This window comes from Antechinus flavipes, chromosome 1 (genome assembly GCF_016432865.1).
Source record: "Antechinus flavipes isolate AdamAnt ecotype Samford, QLD, Australia chromosome 1, AdamAnt_v2, whole genome shotgun sequence".
Lineage (NCBI taxonomy): Eukaryota > Metazoa > Chordata > Mammalia > Dasyuromorphia > Dasyuridae > Antechinus > Antechinus flavipes.
In genome coordinates, this window is record NC_067398.1 from 138,511,710 (window position 1) to 138,531,399 (window position 19,690).

Genomic DNA, 19,690 nt, shown 5'->3' on the forward strand with positions numbered 1-19,690 from the left:
TGTGGAAAGAAGAAAATCAAGCTATAATGAAGAGGAAATTATTAAGGACAAAATAAATGGTGATGATTATGTAAATTATTTTTAAAAATTTATGAAAACATAGCATTTTCACTTTCTGTTGTGGTTTGCTTGAATTCTATTTTCTCTCTCTCTCTCTCTCTCTCTCTCTCTCTCTCTCTCTCTCTTTTAACTTTTTGATCTGATTTTTCTTGTGCAGCAAGATAATTGTATAAATATGTATGGCTATATTGGATTTAACATATATTTTTACCATGTTTAACATATATTGGATTACTTGCCATCTAGAGAGGATGTGAAGAGGGAAAAATTGGAACACAAGGTTTTTCAAGGATCAATGTTGAAAAATTATCCTTGCATATGTTTTGAAAATAAAAAAAATTCAATAAAAAAAGAAAAAAACTTGTGAAGAAAAAACAATGCATTTAGAATAAGAAGATAAAAATACAGATTGGATGAGAATATCTTTGCCTTAAATATTTCTGATAAAAATCTAGTATTTATAATTTGACAAATTGAGACATCTATAAGAACTACTATTCTTATAAGCAGTTCTTATAAGAAGAAACCATCAACAGTTATTTTAAAAAGTATTCAGATGTTTCACTTATCAGATAAATGAAAAATAAAGGTTAAAAAAAAAAAGGTAATAAGGTAAAATAAGGTAAAAGCCTGTGAGGCTACCTTATAAACATAACATTGACAGAGATAGAAAAGGAGATAAAATTTACTGCTGATAGAGTTGTGGGGAAATTCACATACTAAAATACAGCTGTTAGGGAAAGCAATACAGGATTATATAATAAGAATAACAAAAATGTTTGTGCCTTTTGATCTAGACTCAATGCAAGACTTATACCTGTAAGTTGGCGTGGCAAGGGGGAAAATGCAAAACCTGACCAAGTTTTTTTCTTAATGGCAGATTGAAACGTCTAGTCTGTCCAGAAATCCCCAATCCTGCAAAGAGCAATGTAGTCCTGTGGCATGATGACAATTTCAAAGTAAGAGGTTGAATGTTTATTGCTAAAAATCATTCCAGTAGTCTGGGTTTCAGAGAAGGAGAAGCTGAGTAAGGCAGGTTGGGGCAGTGAGCGGAGATCTGCTCAGACTTTATATAACAAGGATCAAAGTGGGAACATACTTGGGAGAAATCAGAATCAAATTTTCATATACATCACAGTTTAGAAGGAGGAAGGGATGTATCAACATTTACTGAGCACTAATGTATATCTGGGCATAAACTTGGTGGTTTGGGGAAGGTGATAAAATTTTGTCTTGATTTCCTAGTTAAAGAAAGAAAGAATGCTTACACAACAAACAACCTTGAGAAGAGTGAAAACTCAGTTTGTAAATACTGGGTAAATACATAGGCTTCAAAGGGAACGGAGCATACACATGACCACAGAAGGCTGACCCCCAACCATGCCGTAAAAAGATAGATTGGAGGAATTTACAGTGTATTGTCTTAGATTGGGAGGGAGGGAGTGAGAATTGAGAGTTGAGAGATATCATAGAGATAGCATGGAGACTAATCTAGTTTTGTGACTATGATCTGTGTGAAACTGGGAGAGCCACTTTGGTCTTCTTCCTGAGTTTTCTTATATATAAGAATGATAGGGTTGTATTAGGTAATCTCTAAATTATCTTTCTCTTCAATAGCCTCTGATGTGTTTAAAAGAATTGTTATGTGAAAGCAGAATTAGAGGCTGGGTGACCATTTGTTACAGAGTATTTTACAGGGATTGCTGTCCTATTGAAGGCTGGACTGGATGACCTTCCCTCTAGTTCTGAGAATTTATAATTCCTGGCCCATGTGACACTAGAGGGCAGAATTAGGACTGTTGGGTTGAAAGTTAGGGAAAGGCAGATGGAAAGTTCAAAATTTAAAAAAAACCCAAAACAAAAACAAACCTTAATAATCAGAGTTTGCTTACCAGAGACACGGGCTTCCTTGGGGGTTGTGGCTAGCCTGTTATTGGGGCTCATATCTTCTCAAGGAGTAAAAATGAGGGAAATCCCCCAAACCTTAAAAGAGCATCTGATCTATTTCCTCATTTTGCAGATGACAGTTAAAGCTCAGAGAGTCACTTGCTCAACATCACATATTGGATTTGAATCCAGGTTCCCTGATATTCCCATTTGGTCACACTATTGTTTCAAAGCAGAGGTTGGATGACCTCTGCATAGGGATATTGTACATGGAATTCCTGATTGGAATGAATGAATGACCTTCCTAGTTTTAAGATTCTAGAGCAACAATAGCTAATGTTTGCACATTCCTTTAAGGTTTGCTGGGGCAGCTAGTTGGTGCCCTAAGGCCCAGAGTTCCCGGCTTAGTCAGGAATACTCATCTTCCCTAGTTCAAATGCAGCCTCAGACACTTATTAGCTGTGTGACCCGATGCAAGGCATTTCACCTTGTTTGCCTCAGTATCCTCATCTGTAAAATGGGCTGGAGAAGGAAATGGCCAACCACTCCTGTGTCTTTGCCAAGAAAACCCCAAATGGGGTCACAAAGAGTCATTTACAACAGAACAATAAGCTAAAGTTTATGAAATGCTTTACGTGTTTCATTATTTCATTTGATCCTTAAAGAAAACTTTTGAGGTAAGGATTATTATTTTATAGATGAGGAAATTGAAGCTAAGAGGTTAAATGACTTTCCCAGGTCATACTAAGAACCATTTGAAGCAGAATTGAACTCACATCTTCTTGATTTCAAATTTGGTGTTCTATTTACTATTAACCATCTTGCTGGCTGGAATTGTTTTTTTTCTTATTGAGTGGGATTCCAGTGAAATCCCAATTAAGTATCAGTGGAACTCTCTGCTTAACTGAATACTATGCAGAAAACTCTGTCTCTAGATTATTATTGAGAAATTTCAAAAATTTGTTAGTTCAGTTTCTTGCCAAAATAAACACAAGATACTGATAGCTCTTCTAGTTTAGTAGAAGCAAGTAACCTTTGTACTTCATTAGGAAGAATAATTAAATTTAGGAAACCACTAAGTGTGCTTCCTTTCCTCAATGACCTTTCCCCTAGAAAATTTCTAAGGGAAAACCCTGGGATTTTTTTCCCCCTTTGCCAGTAGTGGTCTCCCCAGGACTGCCTTGGAATGATCCAGAGGCTTTGGGGCCTTGTGTCATCCAGTTCCACTCTGCTCTCTGAGGGCTGCCTTCCACTGAATTTATCTTAAGAAGCTATTTTTAAAGGAATCTTTTTTGCTGCTTGTCCCAGAGCAAATTTAGTAGTGCCTGACTTTAGGCTCTGACTATAGAGATACTCTTCGTTTTGAAAGCTGGACTCTATTGCCACTTTCTCCCTTCTTAAGTGTCAAAATTTCCCTTTTAGTTTAGTTTAGTAATTTAAATATCAAAAAATATGTGAACAACTATCATTCTGAGTATTATAAATACTCAAATGAACTGCAAAGAACCTAGGAAGGAAGATAGTCAATTCTACCTCCAGAGAAAGAACTGATCAATAGAGGCATGCACAATATAATTTTATATGTGTGTGTGTATATATACACACACATATACATATACTATATATATGTGTGTCAAATGGTGGCCTTCTCTAGTGCGGGGTGGGAGAAAGAGACAGTTCAGAACTTAAAATATAATGAAAAAATTAGATTAAAAAATGATGCAAGTAAAGAGGCATTATGGTTTGATAGTTAAAGGGCTGGATGGACAGGCAGGATATCTGGACTCTGGGCAAATTTCCAACCCTTGTTTGCTAGGTAACATTGGATAGAGCAAAATGTGCTAGATTTGGAAGTCAGAGAATCTGAGTTCAAGTGCTGGCTAATGTACTTAGTAGCTGTGAAAATGTATACAAATCACTTAGTTTCTTTGCACCTGGATTCCTCATCTGTAAAATGAAAAGGGCCCTTCCAAATTAAATCCATGATCCTATGATCCATAAGTAACTTTGATGTTCTATAAGACAGGGCTCAAGGAATTTTGTAAAGATAAGATAATTCCCAAAATCTTTTAGGGCTTCTTAGAAGAATTGACCTACAGATATACAGTACATAACTTTTGACAATGGAATAATATATGTACCACATGATACCTACATGTTTGCTACACTAGAAGGATAAATAGAATGGATCAGGAATAGTTGGGAGTAGGGGGAGGGTGGAATGAGAAAGGAGTCTGGGATCTTTTTATGTGAGAGTATTTTAGAACTTCCCATGTGGCATCCAAGTGACCTTTGATGGTGGTGGTTGATGGTGAATGTTCCTCTTTCTTTTGACAGTCCAAGTTGCATCTCGGAGAGGTCCAGTTCCATGGCAAGACACTGGATGAAAGGATTCCAAAACCATACTTATTTTCCTCTGGGGACTTGATCGACAAGTTAGTGGTAGACTTTGAGAACTTTCTGGACAAAACTGAGGTTCACGGAGTAGAACTGATGAAGATGAAGGAAAGCACTTTGAGTGTGGAAGGGAAGAAGTATGTGAATGCCCCATATAATTTTTACAGTCCCTCAGGACAGGCTTTCCAAGGGCTTCTATCTTCAGCCTTAGTTTCACTCAAAGGAACACAAGAACCATCTTCAGAAAGGCTGGATGAAGAAACCAAGGATAAAACTTTCCAGAGGCCAAATGCTAATGGAATTCTGGAGCCAGAGCAGCAACCCTGGGAAGAAGCTGGATTGAATCCATATTTGAAAAATTCAGTGACAACAAGGGAATTCCTCACCTCTGAGGAATTTTCTGATCCAAATCAAGAAGAAGACTGAAATGTAACTATAGTTTGGGTTCTCATTTTTGACTGTGTTGGGGGAATAACAGTGTTGAATGACCCTTAGTTAGAAGGAATGTGTTTGAAGGGACAGCTAGGTGATGTAGTGGATAGACTTCCAGGCCTGAAGTCAAGAAGACTCATTTTCCTGAATTCAAATCTGGTTTCAGATACTTATTAGTTATATGACCTTAGGCAAGCTATTTAACCCTATTTGTCTCATTTTGCTCATCTGTAAAATGAGCTGGAGAAGGAAATAGTAAACTGCTTCAGTATCTCCCCCCCCCCCCAAAAAAAAAAAACCCAAATGGAGTCACAAAGAGTTGGACACAACTAAATAAAATTAGAATTTGTCCACACCTTATTGGCCACAGACTTGAGCAAAGAAGTATTTGCTTGTTTCTAGTCCAGTTCAGCTTGTTATTGGGTTCAAGGATTAATTGCCTTCCAGTGTGTCTGTACACATAGTTGTATCTCAGTTGATAATTATATATATACAGTGAGTTTAGAGAAGGTAGAAGCATCAGGAAATTTAGACTTTTTTCCCCCATGCTGTAGAACAATTCTTTCCTTTTGCTTTCAGGCACTAGGCTTCTATTTTTTCTTTAGCTGAAATCCATGAGAAATCTTCATTTATTTTTTGCATCTACTGTTCTCACTTTGAACCCTATTGTTAATATCCCATCAGGACTAGTGATAATGAGGATAATAATAACTCACATTTACATAGTGCTTTGAGATTTACAAAGCATTTAAAATTATTATTTTACTTGGTCTTCACAACTATGCTGGGAGATAAGTGATTTTATTTTCCTCATTTTTCAGTGGAGGAAAGTGAGGAAGAAAGTGATTCACCCCCCCTCCCCCCAATCACAAGGTTTCTAAGTGTCTGAGTCCATTTTCAGTTTATATCTGCGTGATTTCAGGTACAACACAATATCATCTGTCTTTCTTTCTTCATCATTTCAGTGCCTTTCCCGATAGGTATCTAGGGGTCACTCATTCCCTGAAAGTTGGTTGATTATTTTTGGTGTTTTTTGGGGGAAGGCAGGGGAATCAGATGGAAAGTGTAATTTCATTGATATAGGAAATTTCTGGCAAGAAAATGCCCTTAACCAACATAAATCAGCAATCAGAATTTTAAAGAGCTTTCTAAGGCTTCTACAATTTAAATGAGTTGCTCAGGCTCATACAGCCAGGATGTGTCAGAGGCAAGGATCCTAGTTTTATTGACTCTTAAAGCCAGTGATCTATCCATTACTTTCCATGGCAGCAGGAACCAGTACAAAGAGCAGCCATTATCCTTCTCTTGCAGGGCAGAAAATATCCGACACAAGGAGGAGGCTGGACCTTGTGTCCCATGCTTGTTAGTTTTGTTGTTGTTGAGTAATTTCATTTGTGTCTGACTCTCATTGGCCCCATTTGATGTTTTCTGGGCAAAGATACTGAAGTGGTTTGCCATTTCTTATTCTAGTTCATTTTACAAATGAGGAAACTGAGGAAACAGGGTCACACAGCTAGTAAGCATCTTAGGTTGAATTTGAACTTTGGTTTTCCTGACTCTTAGCTCATTTTCTATATCCTGTGCAGCTTAGTTGCCCATCTTTGTTAACAGATGAGCAACAAGACAGTTCAAGGCCTTTGCTTTTAGGGAAGCTGGTTTTTCCTCCTGATTCAGAGTCTGGGTATACATAGTTGGAAAGCATCTTTAGATTGTCTGCTTCCCAGGAATAATTTAGCAGTTCACATTTTCTGAGGAATATGCTGAGAAAGAGATACATTTATTTAATACTGCTATGTCCTCTCCCCCCAGTAGAAGAGGGAGATAATTCAACTTAGCTTTAAATTTGTGAAAATACCCTGAAAGAGCCTATTCAGAATTCCACTGTAGGCACTGGGAACCTGCATGATTGGTCCTAACTCTGTCCAATGTTGAGATTACTCATGAGCTTGGATAGAAACTTTGGGACGGGAGGGCGGTACAGGATTGTGGCTCTATTTGGTCCTTGGCTGACCCAGGAGAAGTTCAGAAGAGTTAAGGGAGGGGAATAAAAGTAAAGTTGTCTCTTGGAAGCTTTCTTTCTATATCCGGAAATGAGGAGTCAGAAGGACAGATAGTTTCTTTTCTAGGAAATATTTACAAACTCAGTCCTGATGTCAAGTAGGAGAAGGGAATATGGGAAATTTCTCTGGGTTACAGATGTAGTATTTTAAAATTTGAGACAGAAAGGAATCTGGTGGTAGTTGGAATATTCCTTCCTTAGCCTGGGGAGAGGAGAAGTGATTCTAATAGTAACCATATTTTAGCCATTGAGAATTCAATTTTTATTTCAATTGAGAAGTAGAATACTAACACCTTACATACAAAAAGCTAAGTGGCCAGTGGGTAGTGTGCTAAGTCTGGAATTGGGAAGATGAACATTTAAATTCAGTCTGATACTTACTAGCTGTGTGACTCTGGGTAAGTCACTTAATCCTGTGTGCCTCAATTTCCTTGTCTGTAAAATGAAGATAATAATAGTACCTATTTCCCATGGAGGTTGTGAGGATAAAATGAGATAATATATGTAAAGTACTTAATACATTTTCTGACATATAATAGGTACCTAACAAATGCCTATTTCCTTTCCTTCTTAAGTACACATATTTCTTGCTTGTCCTCCCTTCTCTCTCCTTGTTCTTCTCCTATCTTCTTAGTTTCCCTCTTCTTTCCTATACTTTTTTCCTGTTTTTTTCATTACTTATAGTGTTAACTTTCTTTGTTTTTTAAAAAATAATTTGGTAGGAGATTCAGGACTCCATTCTGATGTTTGCCTAAGATCAGGGTCAGATAGCTTCTTTGGAGTGACTGTCTCCTTCCTATAGAGAGACTTTTGCTTTTTAAGCTTTGGAGCTCCCATAAGTCCCTGAGTGAAATAAAATGTCCATGTACCAAGGGGTAGCCTGAGCTAGTGAGGGAGAAAATCTATCCATCTGCCTGTCTCCCTGCTGACAATGGCCAGCTCAGAGATTAAGGCTCTGTTATATGTTATCTGTGTTTTCTTCGTATTTGTTTTCAAAGAGATTAGGAAGACACAGAGCAGGAAGTCTCTAGGTCTAACAAGAACTTTTGAAATACATATTTTCATAGAATTCTGGTTAAAGGAAGAGACTCTGAGATAAATGGGGACATCCGGAGCAATGCAAACAACTAGGCTTGGGAAGAACTTGCTGTTCTTTTATAGCATAAAGTCCTAATCTTTTTTTGTCTTTACATTGTCAGTCAGGGAAGTATGTGGGTCCTTTCTCAGAATCCTGTTTTTAAATAATTGAAGGAAATGCTAAAGTTCATTTAGAGATGAATCAAAAATAAAGATGTAATTTTTTTTTCTGTCTGAGTGCATGGACCCCTTGAAATCTATCTATCAAGAAACTCCTTTGGGTTTCATGGACACTAAGCAGAGAACCTCCATGTTGTAACAATGCCAGACAGAAGAATTGCAAAGCAAGAATGAAGTAGGAGTAGAAATTTAGGCCAGAAAGTTCCTGGAGAGAAGCTCTGTTAGTGTAATCTGGCACCTTTTCTGCAATTTATAATCTTTGAGAATTGCCTGGAGCACAGAGAGATGGCCTCTTGTCCAGAGTATGTGTCAGAAGCAAACTCGAATACAGATTTATCTCTGGCTTTCAGATCAACTTTCCTCATGCCTGTGGTAGAAAAAGGTAGAAAAGTATAGCCCTGGGTCACACCATTAGTAAGTCTCTGAAGCTGTCAGGACCTCCTGATTCCAAGACCAGTGCTCAATCCACTGTGCTATCTATCTGCCCCTGCCACAAAATTTTACAAGAGAAAACTGAGTTCTAGATTGGGGAAGTGACATGTTTAAGTTAGACAAGTAGCAGAGCCAGAGTTTGAGGCAAGGTCTCTCATTCCAACTCGAAGGCTTTTTCTAGTACACCGAAATGGGGTATAACTGTCAATTACTTGTTTCCTCTTTACTAGCAAATGTGTGGAAATGAGCAATTTTCTGTCCCTAGGTAGCTTTCTCCAGATAGCCCAAATAATTTCCATTACTGCTGTCCAGATATATCTACATATCTATATTTATATTTATATCTATATCTATATATACATTTATATCTATATACCAGGATCTATAGCTATATGGCTATATATGCACACACATACACACATGTGCGTAAATATTTGTGCATGCATATATGTAATGGGCTGAGGCTTGAGTTGATGCACTGAGGCTAAATAGTAATTGGACCATACTCTATTAATATATAATCTTGGAGAAAGAATGGCCCCCGCCCACTCTTTGTACAAGTCCTGATGTGTTGTATAGGAAATGACGATTCTGGTGGGTGAAGGCAGGGGAGGGAAAAAGGAAGGGGAGGAGAGCTCAGGCCCCACTTTCTCTGCTAGCTGGCTTCCTGTTCATATATGCACATAAGTATATATTTATGCATGTATATATGAATATACATATATACATATACATCGACAGATAATCAGCAATCATGGCACCCAAGATGGGGCTCTGCTTCCATGAGTACATCTTTGTGTCTGTCATATTACAGATCTCAAAGAGACTTTTGGATGAATATTACCTTAAGTCCTAATTCTCTTAAATTGTTTTTTTTTCTTTTCTTTTTTTTTTTCCCCTAGGTTGTTTTGTGCATTCTGACCTTGGAATCAAGTTGGAGCACTTTTTCCCCCTTTTTTTCTTGATTCTGAAGAAGAGGTTAAATTGGGCCTGGGTTTAAATTCTGAAGTGATTCAGACATCTAGAAGTGCAAAATCTTTAACTTTCAGGGAGCTGTGACTTTTGAGTGACTGAACTACTAGAGGCCAAGAGGCTCAGTAGAATCAGAACTGGTCTTTCAATGTACTTTTTAAGTTTGGTATTTTTAAAAAGTTATTATTTGTAGGTTGTTTTCTAGAAGTTGATATAAATAATTCTGAATAACTGACTCATAAGCATATGTTTTGCTTATCTGTATAAATAGCCATTAACTGATAAGCATTTATCAAGCACTTATTATGTGTCATGGACCATGGTAATCTTTATTCTTAAGCAGCCCATATTCTAATAAGAGAGGCAATATTTATGCCCAATATAAATTTTATTATTATTATATACCTATAGCTACCACCTATAGCTATTCAATTGCATGTACACATGCACTACATATATATAAATATATGCATACATATACACATATGTAAATAAGTACAGGCAAACACATGAAAAATATTGCATCCTTCAGAAGTTAGGCTCTGAGTACTGGGGAGAAGAGGAAAGGACTTACGCGAAAGTGATGTTAGAACTGAGCCAGGAAAGCTCAGAAGGAAGCGCAAAGACCCAAAAAGGAAAGATGGAGCATTATGTGTGAGGAATAGAAAGAAGGCCAATATGGGTGAATCACAAAGTGATTGGAATGGAAGAGAGCAAAACATAGGAAGACAGGAAAGACAGGGAGAGACTAAGTTGTAAAGAGCTTTAATACTTTTTGGTTATTTTAGACATAATAAAAAGCCCATAGAGTTTACTAAAGAGAGAGGTGACATAATTTGGCAGTTGTATGGAAGATAGTTTAGAGCAGGGTTTCTTAACCCTTCTTTTGCAACTCAAGACTACTTTTCCCTAAGAAATTTTTATGAAAGCCAGGGCATATAGGTGTATAAAATAGGTATAGAAATAAAACATTTGCTGATAAATCATAATTTCACAATCCCCAATTCAGGTGTGAGACCCCAGATAGGGTCATGAACTACAGTGTAAAAATTTTTGGTTTTCAGTAGGCAAAGACTTGAGGCAGGAAAATAATTAAGAAGCCATTGCAATGATCAATAAGGAGTGATGAGGACTTGAATTATAGTGATGGCCTTGGGAGGAAAAAGAACAGGTTGTATGGTGTTGTGAGGAGTAGAAATGCTAAGATTTGGCAACTGATGAATATGTGGGATGAGGAAAAGTGAAACATTGGGATAATGTTGAGATTGTGAACATGAGTGACTGGAATACGGTAGTATTCTCAACAGAAATAAAATATTTGGGGGGAGGTATAGATTTTGAAGCTAAAGAATGAGTTCAGTTTTGAAAATGATGATTTTGTGAGTTGTCAGTGGTACTTGTAGTTAGAAATTTTCAATAGGGTCCTGGAACGCAAAAGAAAGACTAAGGATGGATATATAGATGTGGAAATCACTTCATAGAAATGCTAATTGAACCAATAGAAGCTGATAAGATGACCAAATGACAGAGTATACAGAAGTGGAGAAGAAATCTGGCACAGGAGAAAGATCCTCAGACGAGGAGTGATAATTATTGGGTTTTAGGTAATTTCCATATGCTACAAATCAGGGTTTGATTTATCATTTTGTTGATTGTCTAGGCTTAAGAAGTGGCAGAGAAAGCATTAATAATGCAAATGAAACTTAAAGTGTGTTGTGAATATAACTTCTCTCTTCCCCAGTTAGCTGGCTGTTAAACATTTACCAGCATTTTTCTGGATGTTGTGCAGGTCACATTACTATTCTGTATCTCAGTTTCTTCATCTATAAAATAGGATCCCTACAGAAAAGGAGCTTAATTTTCTAAATTCCTTTCCCTAACACTTGCTGATTCCAAATTAATTTATTTTACAGGTATGTTCTAGGAGTTCAAAGACAAAGAGTTATAAAAGGGAATCAGCTACCATAGACATTAGTATTTTATTTGAATTTATTATTATTATTAGAATTTATTAGAATTAGAATCAGTGCCTTTGATTTGCATTGACTAGCCTAGAGACACACACTTACGTTGAAGTTTTATGTTTGGGTTTACCAAGTGCACAGTAAATGAAACTTCTACTTTTCACATCATAAATTCTTTGTTCCAGTAATCCAGGTTCCATAAAAGGAAGGAGTAAAGGAGGGAACTAGCAGTGAGTAGAATTAAAATGTTATTTAAGTAGATCAAATTAGTATTTTCAAGCATTTGGGGCCATTGCTTATTGTGAATTCATAATTAATTGTAGAGTAATGTCACCTTTGTCCAGGATTCTTTCTGGAATGTTTTGGAATGGAGCCTTAATGGAACCACAATTATGATGTGTTAAATACAATAAATATGAAAAAAATCACTGACTTCATTAATAAGCCAGAAGACTGAACATGAACATTTTGCTGAAAATACTCTTCTTCATGTAAGCCTAATACTCATGCAATCATGTATGCTACTAGATGTTATTACAATGGAAGTAATCCTATTTAGTTCTTGCTTTATGATTTCTTTAATAAAGTTATAAATAGATTTTAGCGTGACTTTTATTTCTTATAATAATATGTATATATATTTATTTCCAACACTTGAGTGAGGTAGCCAGGTGTAGTTAGAGTATTGGGCCTGGAGTCAGGAAGATTCATTTTGATTATTTCAAATCTAGACTCAGATACTTACTATGTGACTTTGGGCACGTTACTTAACTCTATTTGCCTCAGTTTCTCCATGTGTAAAATAACCTGGAGAAGGAAATAGCAAACCATTCCAGTATCTCTGCCAAAAATTTTCTAATGGGATCACTGAGATTTAAACATGACTGAAAAATGAATATTCAAAGTGATGCTAAAGAAATTGAATATCTAATTCCTTTAATGAGTAGTAGGGAATCCTAGGAGTCTAAAATTTTAAAATTGTCAGGGACCTCAGCATCTATCCCTTAAAATCAAAAAGCACTTACTATGTGTCAGAAACTGTGCTAAGTTTTGGAATACAAATACTAAGAGTAAAGCTTCATAAGAAGCTTACATTCTAATGGGGAAGTACTAAATACACATTATACCAATGATCATCCATTTTTTACTTGAATATGTCCAATGGGACATTGCCTCTATGCCTCTATGGCATCCTATTTCAACTTTTAATAACTCTAAATGGTAGAAAGTTTTGCCATATATCAAGCCCAAATTTTAACTCTCTTAACTTCCAACTACTTCACCTAATTCTGTCCTTTAGAGCCAAGCAGAAAAAAAATCAAATCCCTCTATCTATACCACTGTCATGTCCTTCTTTAAGTCTTTTCTTCTATAACCATACATAATTCCTTCAGTCAATTTGTACATGGTAAGATCTCAAAGCACCTCCTGGATGCTCTCTAGTTCATCAATATTCTTCCTAAAATATGGCATAAAGAATTCAAGATTGCAGATGGATGTGATTATGGTATGGCATAGTGCCTGGATTCTTGGCCTCTCCATAAAATCTATTCTTATATTGGCATTCTTGGATACCATATTATGCACAGAACAAAACTACCCAACTACATGACAATGAATTGTTCATATAACAATAATATGAGGAAAAACAAGTGTCTTCTTAGAACCCTATTATTTTCAACAGTTTAGAGAGAGTTAAACAAGACAGGTAGAAGCCTGAGAGTAACCCACTTCTATTTTTATGATCTAAGAAGAAGGAAATAGGAAAAAAAGGGACAATAATGGGGAAGTATAAAAAGGAAGGGGAAGTAATATGGACGTATGAGATTAAGCTTGTGAACAAGGATGAAACAATAGAAAAAGTGGATATCCCAAAAACCTGACTTTTACTTGAACTGGATAAAGGAAGCTTGAATACACTCATACAGATACACACATTCAAAAAGTATTCAAAGAGAGTGTTGTAGAAATACATTAATATGTAGGCAAAAAGGGATGAGGGGAAGAGCAGGATAGGTTAGACAGTATTTATAAGCAGAACAAACTCCACTGCTGAAAGGTAGGATATGAAGGAGGAGGAATTAAAATAAAAGAAAGAGTACAAATCTGTGATGGGGGCAAGGGAAGGGGAGGAGAAGAGAAGAATAAAAAACCATAAGACTTAAATTATAGATCACTAGAATTAAGTATATTCTTTCTTTTATATCACTTTCTTTCTTGTAAAAATGGAAGGTAAAGCAAGGAAAAAGTACAAGAAAATAAGATAGATGCAAATGAACAATTAATAATCATAACAATGTCAATGGAGTGAACTCACTCATAAAATGGAAGAGAATAACAGATTGTATTAGAAAGCAGAATTATAAATCTTGTTTACAAGCCTAAAGAGAGGAATACCAATAATTATTTCATTTAAGACAACAATAAGCCTAGACATAGTTTAAATAAAAAGATTTAAGAAGGGAAACTATTAGGTGTAAAAATTTTATTCTTAATATACATATATGTTCTGGTACCTAAAGGAAGTTTGTCAAATTATGGAAAGAAGTAGACAATAAAATTATAGTACTTGAGACCTCAAACTTTCAGAATGATACAAATCTTAAGAAAAAAGATACACTACAAAGAAGTTAAGGATCTGAATGAGAAAATTAGAGGAAGTAGATCTCTGGTAATTATCAAATGGGACCAGAAACATATTTACAAATTGCTCAACTGTGAGTGGTAACTACCAAAATTGACCATATATTGAGGGAATAAAAACAAAGGAAGAGAATGAAGAAATCCTTTTCTGACAATGCTATAACAAGAATTAATTTTGGACAAAATAATTCTAAAGAATTGGTGAGTATAAAAACAATTCCAAGAAGCAATACAGAATTTCAACAAAGAAAATGACAATAAGACAACATACCAAAAAATTATGGGATAAGTGAATTGATACAGAGGAAAATAATCAGGACTAGGAGAACAAATTATACTATAAAAATATGGTAGAAATGAAAGATTTAGAACTATGACCAACACAATGACCAATCATAATTTCAGAGGACCAATGATGATGAATTCTAGGCACCTCTTGATAGAGAAAAAAAAAGAAATACATAGAATAAGAGATATTTTTGGACATTATCAATGTTTTGTTTTATTTTGCTTTACTATTTATGTTTGTTACATTGGTTATGTTTTGTTTTGTTTTGTTTTTTTAGTGGGGAGACAAGATGAGAGGAAAAGTACATACTTGTTCATTGAAAATTAAGTTTAATATAACCAATAATTTAGAAATAAGACTCACGAGATTCAGCTAAATCCATTCTTTGAGGAAATTTTATGCTTTCATTAACAAAGAAAACAGATTAGTGAATTGAACAAACAATTAAAAACAAGCAAACCTAGAAAAACAAAAAATTAACAAATTTACCAAGATACTAAATAAAAATCCTGAAAAGTCAAGAGATTGATAAAATTAAAAAAAAGAAAAGACCCATTGAGTTGTTAAATAAAACTAGGAGATTAAAAAATAAAACCTAGTAAAATAGATAAATATCTGGTTTGATTTTTTTAAAAGCAAGAGATTGAATTGTATTTAAAATAAATATAATTCATAACAATTGAAGATGAAATAAAGAAAACTATCAGAAAATATTTTGCCCAAATATTTGTCCAAATTGATGACTTAGAAGAAATGGAAAAATATTAATAAAAATATAAAAAGTCCAAATTAAAAAGAAAACAATATTTAAATAATCAAGCATCAGAAAAATACATTGAACAAATCTTACATTATCTCCTAAAGAAAAAGATGAATATAGGTAATTTTCAAGCATGTGCTAATGCTTATATTCTCTAAATATGAAGTACAAATTGATGACCCTTCTCTTTGTACACAGCATGCATATGTCACATTTCTTAGTGACATCTGTTACAATCTTGTGCCAATAAAACAGGTTTCTTACTTGCCTGAGTTTTTCATTGTGTCCAAAAGTCATCATACATTACTTTTACAATAGGAGTAATTTGTCTGCTTATGGAAGATTCAGTCTTTGAAACTTAAGTAGATTTCTTCTGCCTGCTATCTGTCTGTGTTGAATTTTGCATGCTAATTTCTGGCTAGGATGATTCAGAGTCATTGTTATCATGTGAAGAAGAAAAAGCCTTCTAATCGGTTGTGAAAACAGAAAAAAACAATGGATCAGATAAGTCAGAAATGAGCAGGCATACAGTGTGATATTATTTCAGGTTTTTGAGAGAAGTTACTTTGAGCTGCTGGGTAGATGTGACATATCTGCCTGAATTTCCCAACTTAGCATTGTCATGAACAGTTTTACAATAATTAGGAAACAAAATTAGAGTTATGTAATTTACTAGCAAAGCATACAATCTTTAAAATTAAAAAAATTATTATATCTTTTAATTTACAAAACATATGCATGGATAATTTTTTCAATATTGACCTTTGCAAAATCTTCTGTTCCAAATTTTCCCCTCCTTCCTCTCAACCCCTCCCCTAGATGGCAGTAGTCCAAAACATGTTAAATATGTTCAATCCAATATATGTATACATATCTATACAGTTATCTTGTTGCACAAGAAAAATAGGATCTAGAAAGAAAAAAAACTGAGAAGGAAAACAAAAATGCAAGAAAACAAAAACAGAAAGAGTGAAAATGCTATGTTGTGGTCCACACTCAGTTCCCACAGTCCTCTCTCTGGGGGTAGATGGCTTTCTTCATTACTAGACAATTGGAACTGGTCTGAATCATCTCATTGTTGAAAAGAGCCACATCCATCAGAATTGATCAGCATATAATCTTCTTATTGCTGTGTAATGATCTCCTGGTTCTGCTCATTTCACTTAGCATCAGTTCATGTAAGTCTCTCCAGGTCTCTCTGAAATCATCCTGCTGGATAATTGGATAATGGATAATATTCATAAGCCATAATTTATTCAGCCATTCTCCAATTGATGGACATCCACTCAGTTTCCAGTTTCTAGCCATTACGAAAAGGACTGCCAAACATTTTTGCACATGTGGGTCCCTTTCCCTCCTTTAAGATCTCTTGGGATATAGGCCCAATAGAAACACTGCTGGGTCAAAGGATATGCACAGTTGGCTAACTTTTTGAGCATAGTTCCAAATTGCTCTCCAGAATGGTTGGCTTTGTTCACAGTTCCACCAGAAATGTATCAGTGTCCCAGTTTTCCCACATCCCCTCCAACATTCACCATTATCTTTTTTAGCTAATCTGAGAGGTATGTAGTAGTATCTCAGAGTTGTCTTAATTTGCATTTGTTTGATCAATAGTGATTGGGAGCACCTTTTCATATGAAATAGTTTCAATTTCTTCATCTGAAAATTGTTCATATCCTTTGACTATTTATCAATTGGAGAATGGCTTGATTTCTTATAAATTTCAGTCAATTCTCTATATATTTTGGAATTTATCAGAATATAAAGATGTTTTCCCAGTTTATTGCTTTCCTTCTAATCTTGTCTGTATTAGATTTGTTTGTACAAAAATTTTTTAACTTAATATAATCAAAATTATCTATTTTGTGATCAATAATGATGTCTAGTTCTTCTTTGGTCACAAATTCCTTCCTCTTCCACAGGTCTGAGAGTTAACTATCCTATGTTCTTCTAATTTATTTATAATATCATTCTTTACAATGCATACAATCTTAGAACAAATTGAATCCAAGGCCCCTCAGCAGACACAAGGACTTTGAAGGATTTTACAAAGATTTTTTATAATAAAATACAATTATTATTTTTAGATTAAGGTGTTTTTCCAAGAATTGCATCTGTCTGCATCCTGAAATATATTTATTGATTCAGTAATGAATGGTTTTCCTGAAATTACAAGATGATACTAAATGAACTCAGTTTGGTTCTCTCAACATGTATCTGAGCTGTGTTTATTCTTTCCTGATATTAAAAAATACAAGGTAAACAAGTCTTCTGAACCTTGTGAATTTAGGAGAGTCAGAGATCTGGGAAACATACCTATCTGATTTAACTTTTTGTTAGTAACTGACCAATTGTGTGCTCTGGCAGCTATGAAGCTCAGTGAATACAGTGCTGGGTCTGGAGTCAGGAAGACTTCAACTCCAGCCTCAAACACATACAGCTGCATGACCCTAGGCAGGTCATTTAACCCTTTTGTCTCAGTTTGCTCATCTTTAAAATGAACTGGAGAAGGAAATGGCAAACCATTCCAGTATTTTTACCAAGAAAATTCTGAATGGGGTCCCAAATAGTTGAATGATTGAATCACCGAACAACAAAGTCCTGTGATTGGTTGTTCTGATAAATTCTGGTTAGTCATAAATTCTGATTTTAGTGAAAACTGACTGAAAACATGCCTTAGACATGATGTAGCTCTTCAGAAGAGCTCCTGGGAAAGTATGGGAAGTTTATTGCAACAAGAAGAATAGCACTAGGACATTCTTGCAGTAAATGAAACCAGAGAACAAAAGGAAAATGTAGCTTAATGGAAGGATGACTCATAGGTTCTCCTAGGAAAGGCAAACAGAGGAATAGGCATATTGGTTTCATCCTGTGCCCTCTTGAAAGAGTGACATCTATTTCATATAGACTTGGTGGGATTCATTTGGTCCCGAAGACCAGAGTCTGAATTCTTGTCTTATCTTTATTACCTCAGATATAGAAAGCCCAATTCCCTTGGAGATGATATGCTCAAGGTTTAATGAAACTTATACTGTAGTGGAAATTGTTTTTATAATCCAACTTGGTCAGGGATGAGGTTGGGGAGAGGGCCTTGTTGCTCACTTCCTCCTACTTTGCAAAGACCTGTATGGTTGATTTGAATTTGAATTAGAGATTAAATCTTGTAAGTCAATATGTTTTTACTTAATTTTATGGTTCTCAAATGTTTTATTATATTTAGGTTCCAAATCTGAGCTACTGAACAAACCTGGCAGAGCTGGTGCCCAAAGATAAAATGAAACATTTTTTATAAGGTATTCTGTCACCTTGCATTGCAGTGATCAAAATCATTATAAGCAAAGGGTGTGATTTATATACTAATATATGATATAAAGAGTGAAAAGATAGAGACTTTCTCCAAAGGAATTGTTAAGAAGTTCCCAATATATTTTTATGCTTGATAACTTCATTGTGAGAGTTTCCCTCAAAAACTGTATGAAACCAAGTCTCTGAACAGTTTGATAGAATGAAACCACTCTCCAGTTCAAGCCAGACTGGAAAAACTTCAAGAAAGGTCAATCTCACTGGGGTAAAAGGTTGCTCAGCCCAAATGAGAAGATTCCAGTAAAGCTGGTGAGAGGGTCTTAATCACAGCAAATCAGCAACTAAGCCCCTCGAGTCCTGGCTCAGTAGAGGAGAAAATCAGTGGAGTAGCTTCTAGTCCCTGCTCAGAAGGCAAACTCTGGGAACAGGCTTTTCCTGAAAAGAACAGGCAAAGCTAACCCCTGAAAACAAAAGGGGTCCCTGTGCTCAAAACCAAGGCTCAGAGCTGCACAGGAAGCTTGGAACAGTGCCCCCTTTATCCCAGGAGTAGAGTTGTATCTTAAAAGTAAAAAAAAGAGGTAATACCAAAAGAAAATGAGCAAGAAACAGAAAAGAACCTTGACCATAGAAAGCTACTATGATGACAGGGCAGGCCAAAATATAAACTCAGTTGAAGACAAAATGTCCACAGAAGAAATCTCAAAAAGTGATATACATTGGTCTGAACCCCAAAGAGGCTTCTTGGAAGTGCTTATAAAAGACTTTAAAAGGCAAATACAAGAGAAGAAAAAATAAGAAAGGAAATGAGAGGTATACATGAGTCAACAACTTGGAAAAGAAAGGAAAAAATTGTCTGAAGAAAACAACTCCTTAAAAAGTAGAATTAACTAAATGGAAAAAGAGACACAAAAGCTAACTGAAGAAAATCACACATTAAAAACTAGAACAGGGCAAATAGAAGATAATCACTTGGTAAGACAGAAAGAATCAGTCAAACAAACTAAAAAGAATGAAAAAAAAAAGAATAAAATGTGAAATATCTCATCAGAATAACAGCCAACCTGGAAAATACATCCAGAAGAGACAATTTAAAAATTATTGGCCTACCTGAAGGCCATAACCAAAATAAAAGCCTGGATAACATTCTTCAAGCGATCATTAAGGAAAACTACCTCAATATCCTAGACACAGAGGGTGAAATATTCATGGAAATAATCATTAAAAGATTCTATTGA

The 19,690-nt window shown here is 35.4% G+C and overlaps 1 protein-coding gene across 1 annotated transcript in view; it reads left to right on the forward strand.

Annotated features, from left to right (window-relative positions):
• The window catches only part of IL31RA (interleukin 31 receptor A), a 45,801-nt gene extending 40,752 nt beyond the window's left edge, over positions 1-5,049 (forward strand). Inside the window, exons 14-15 of the mRNA XM_051990841.1 lie at positions 941-1,019; positions 4,285-5,049. Coding sequence (XP_051846801.1) covers positions 941-1,019; positions 4,285-4,770 — 565 coding nt within the window. The 3' untranslated portion in view covers positions 4,771-5,049. The remainder of the gene's footprint in view (positions 1-940; positions 1,020-4,284) is intronic.
• The last annotated feature ends 14,641 nt before the right edge of the window (positions 5,050-19,690 follow it).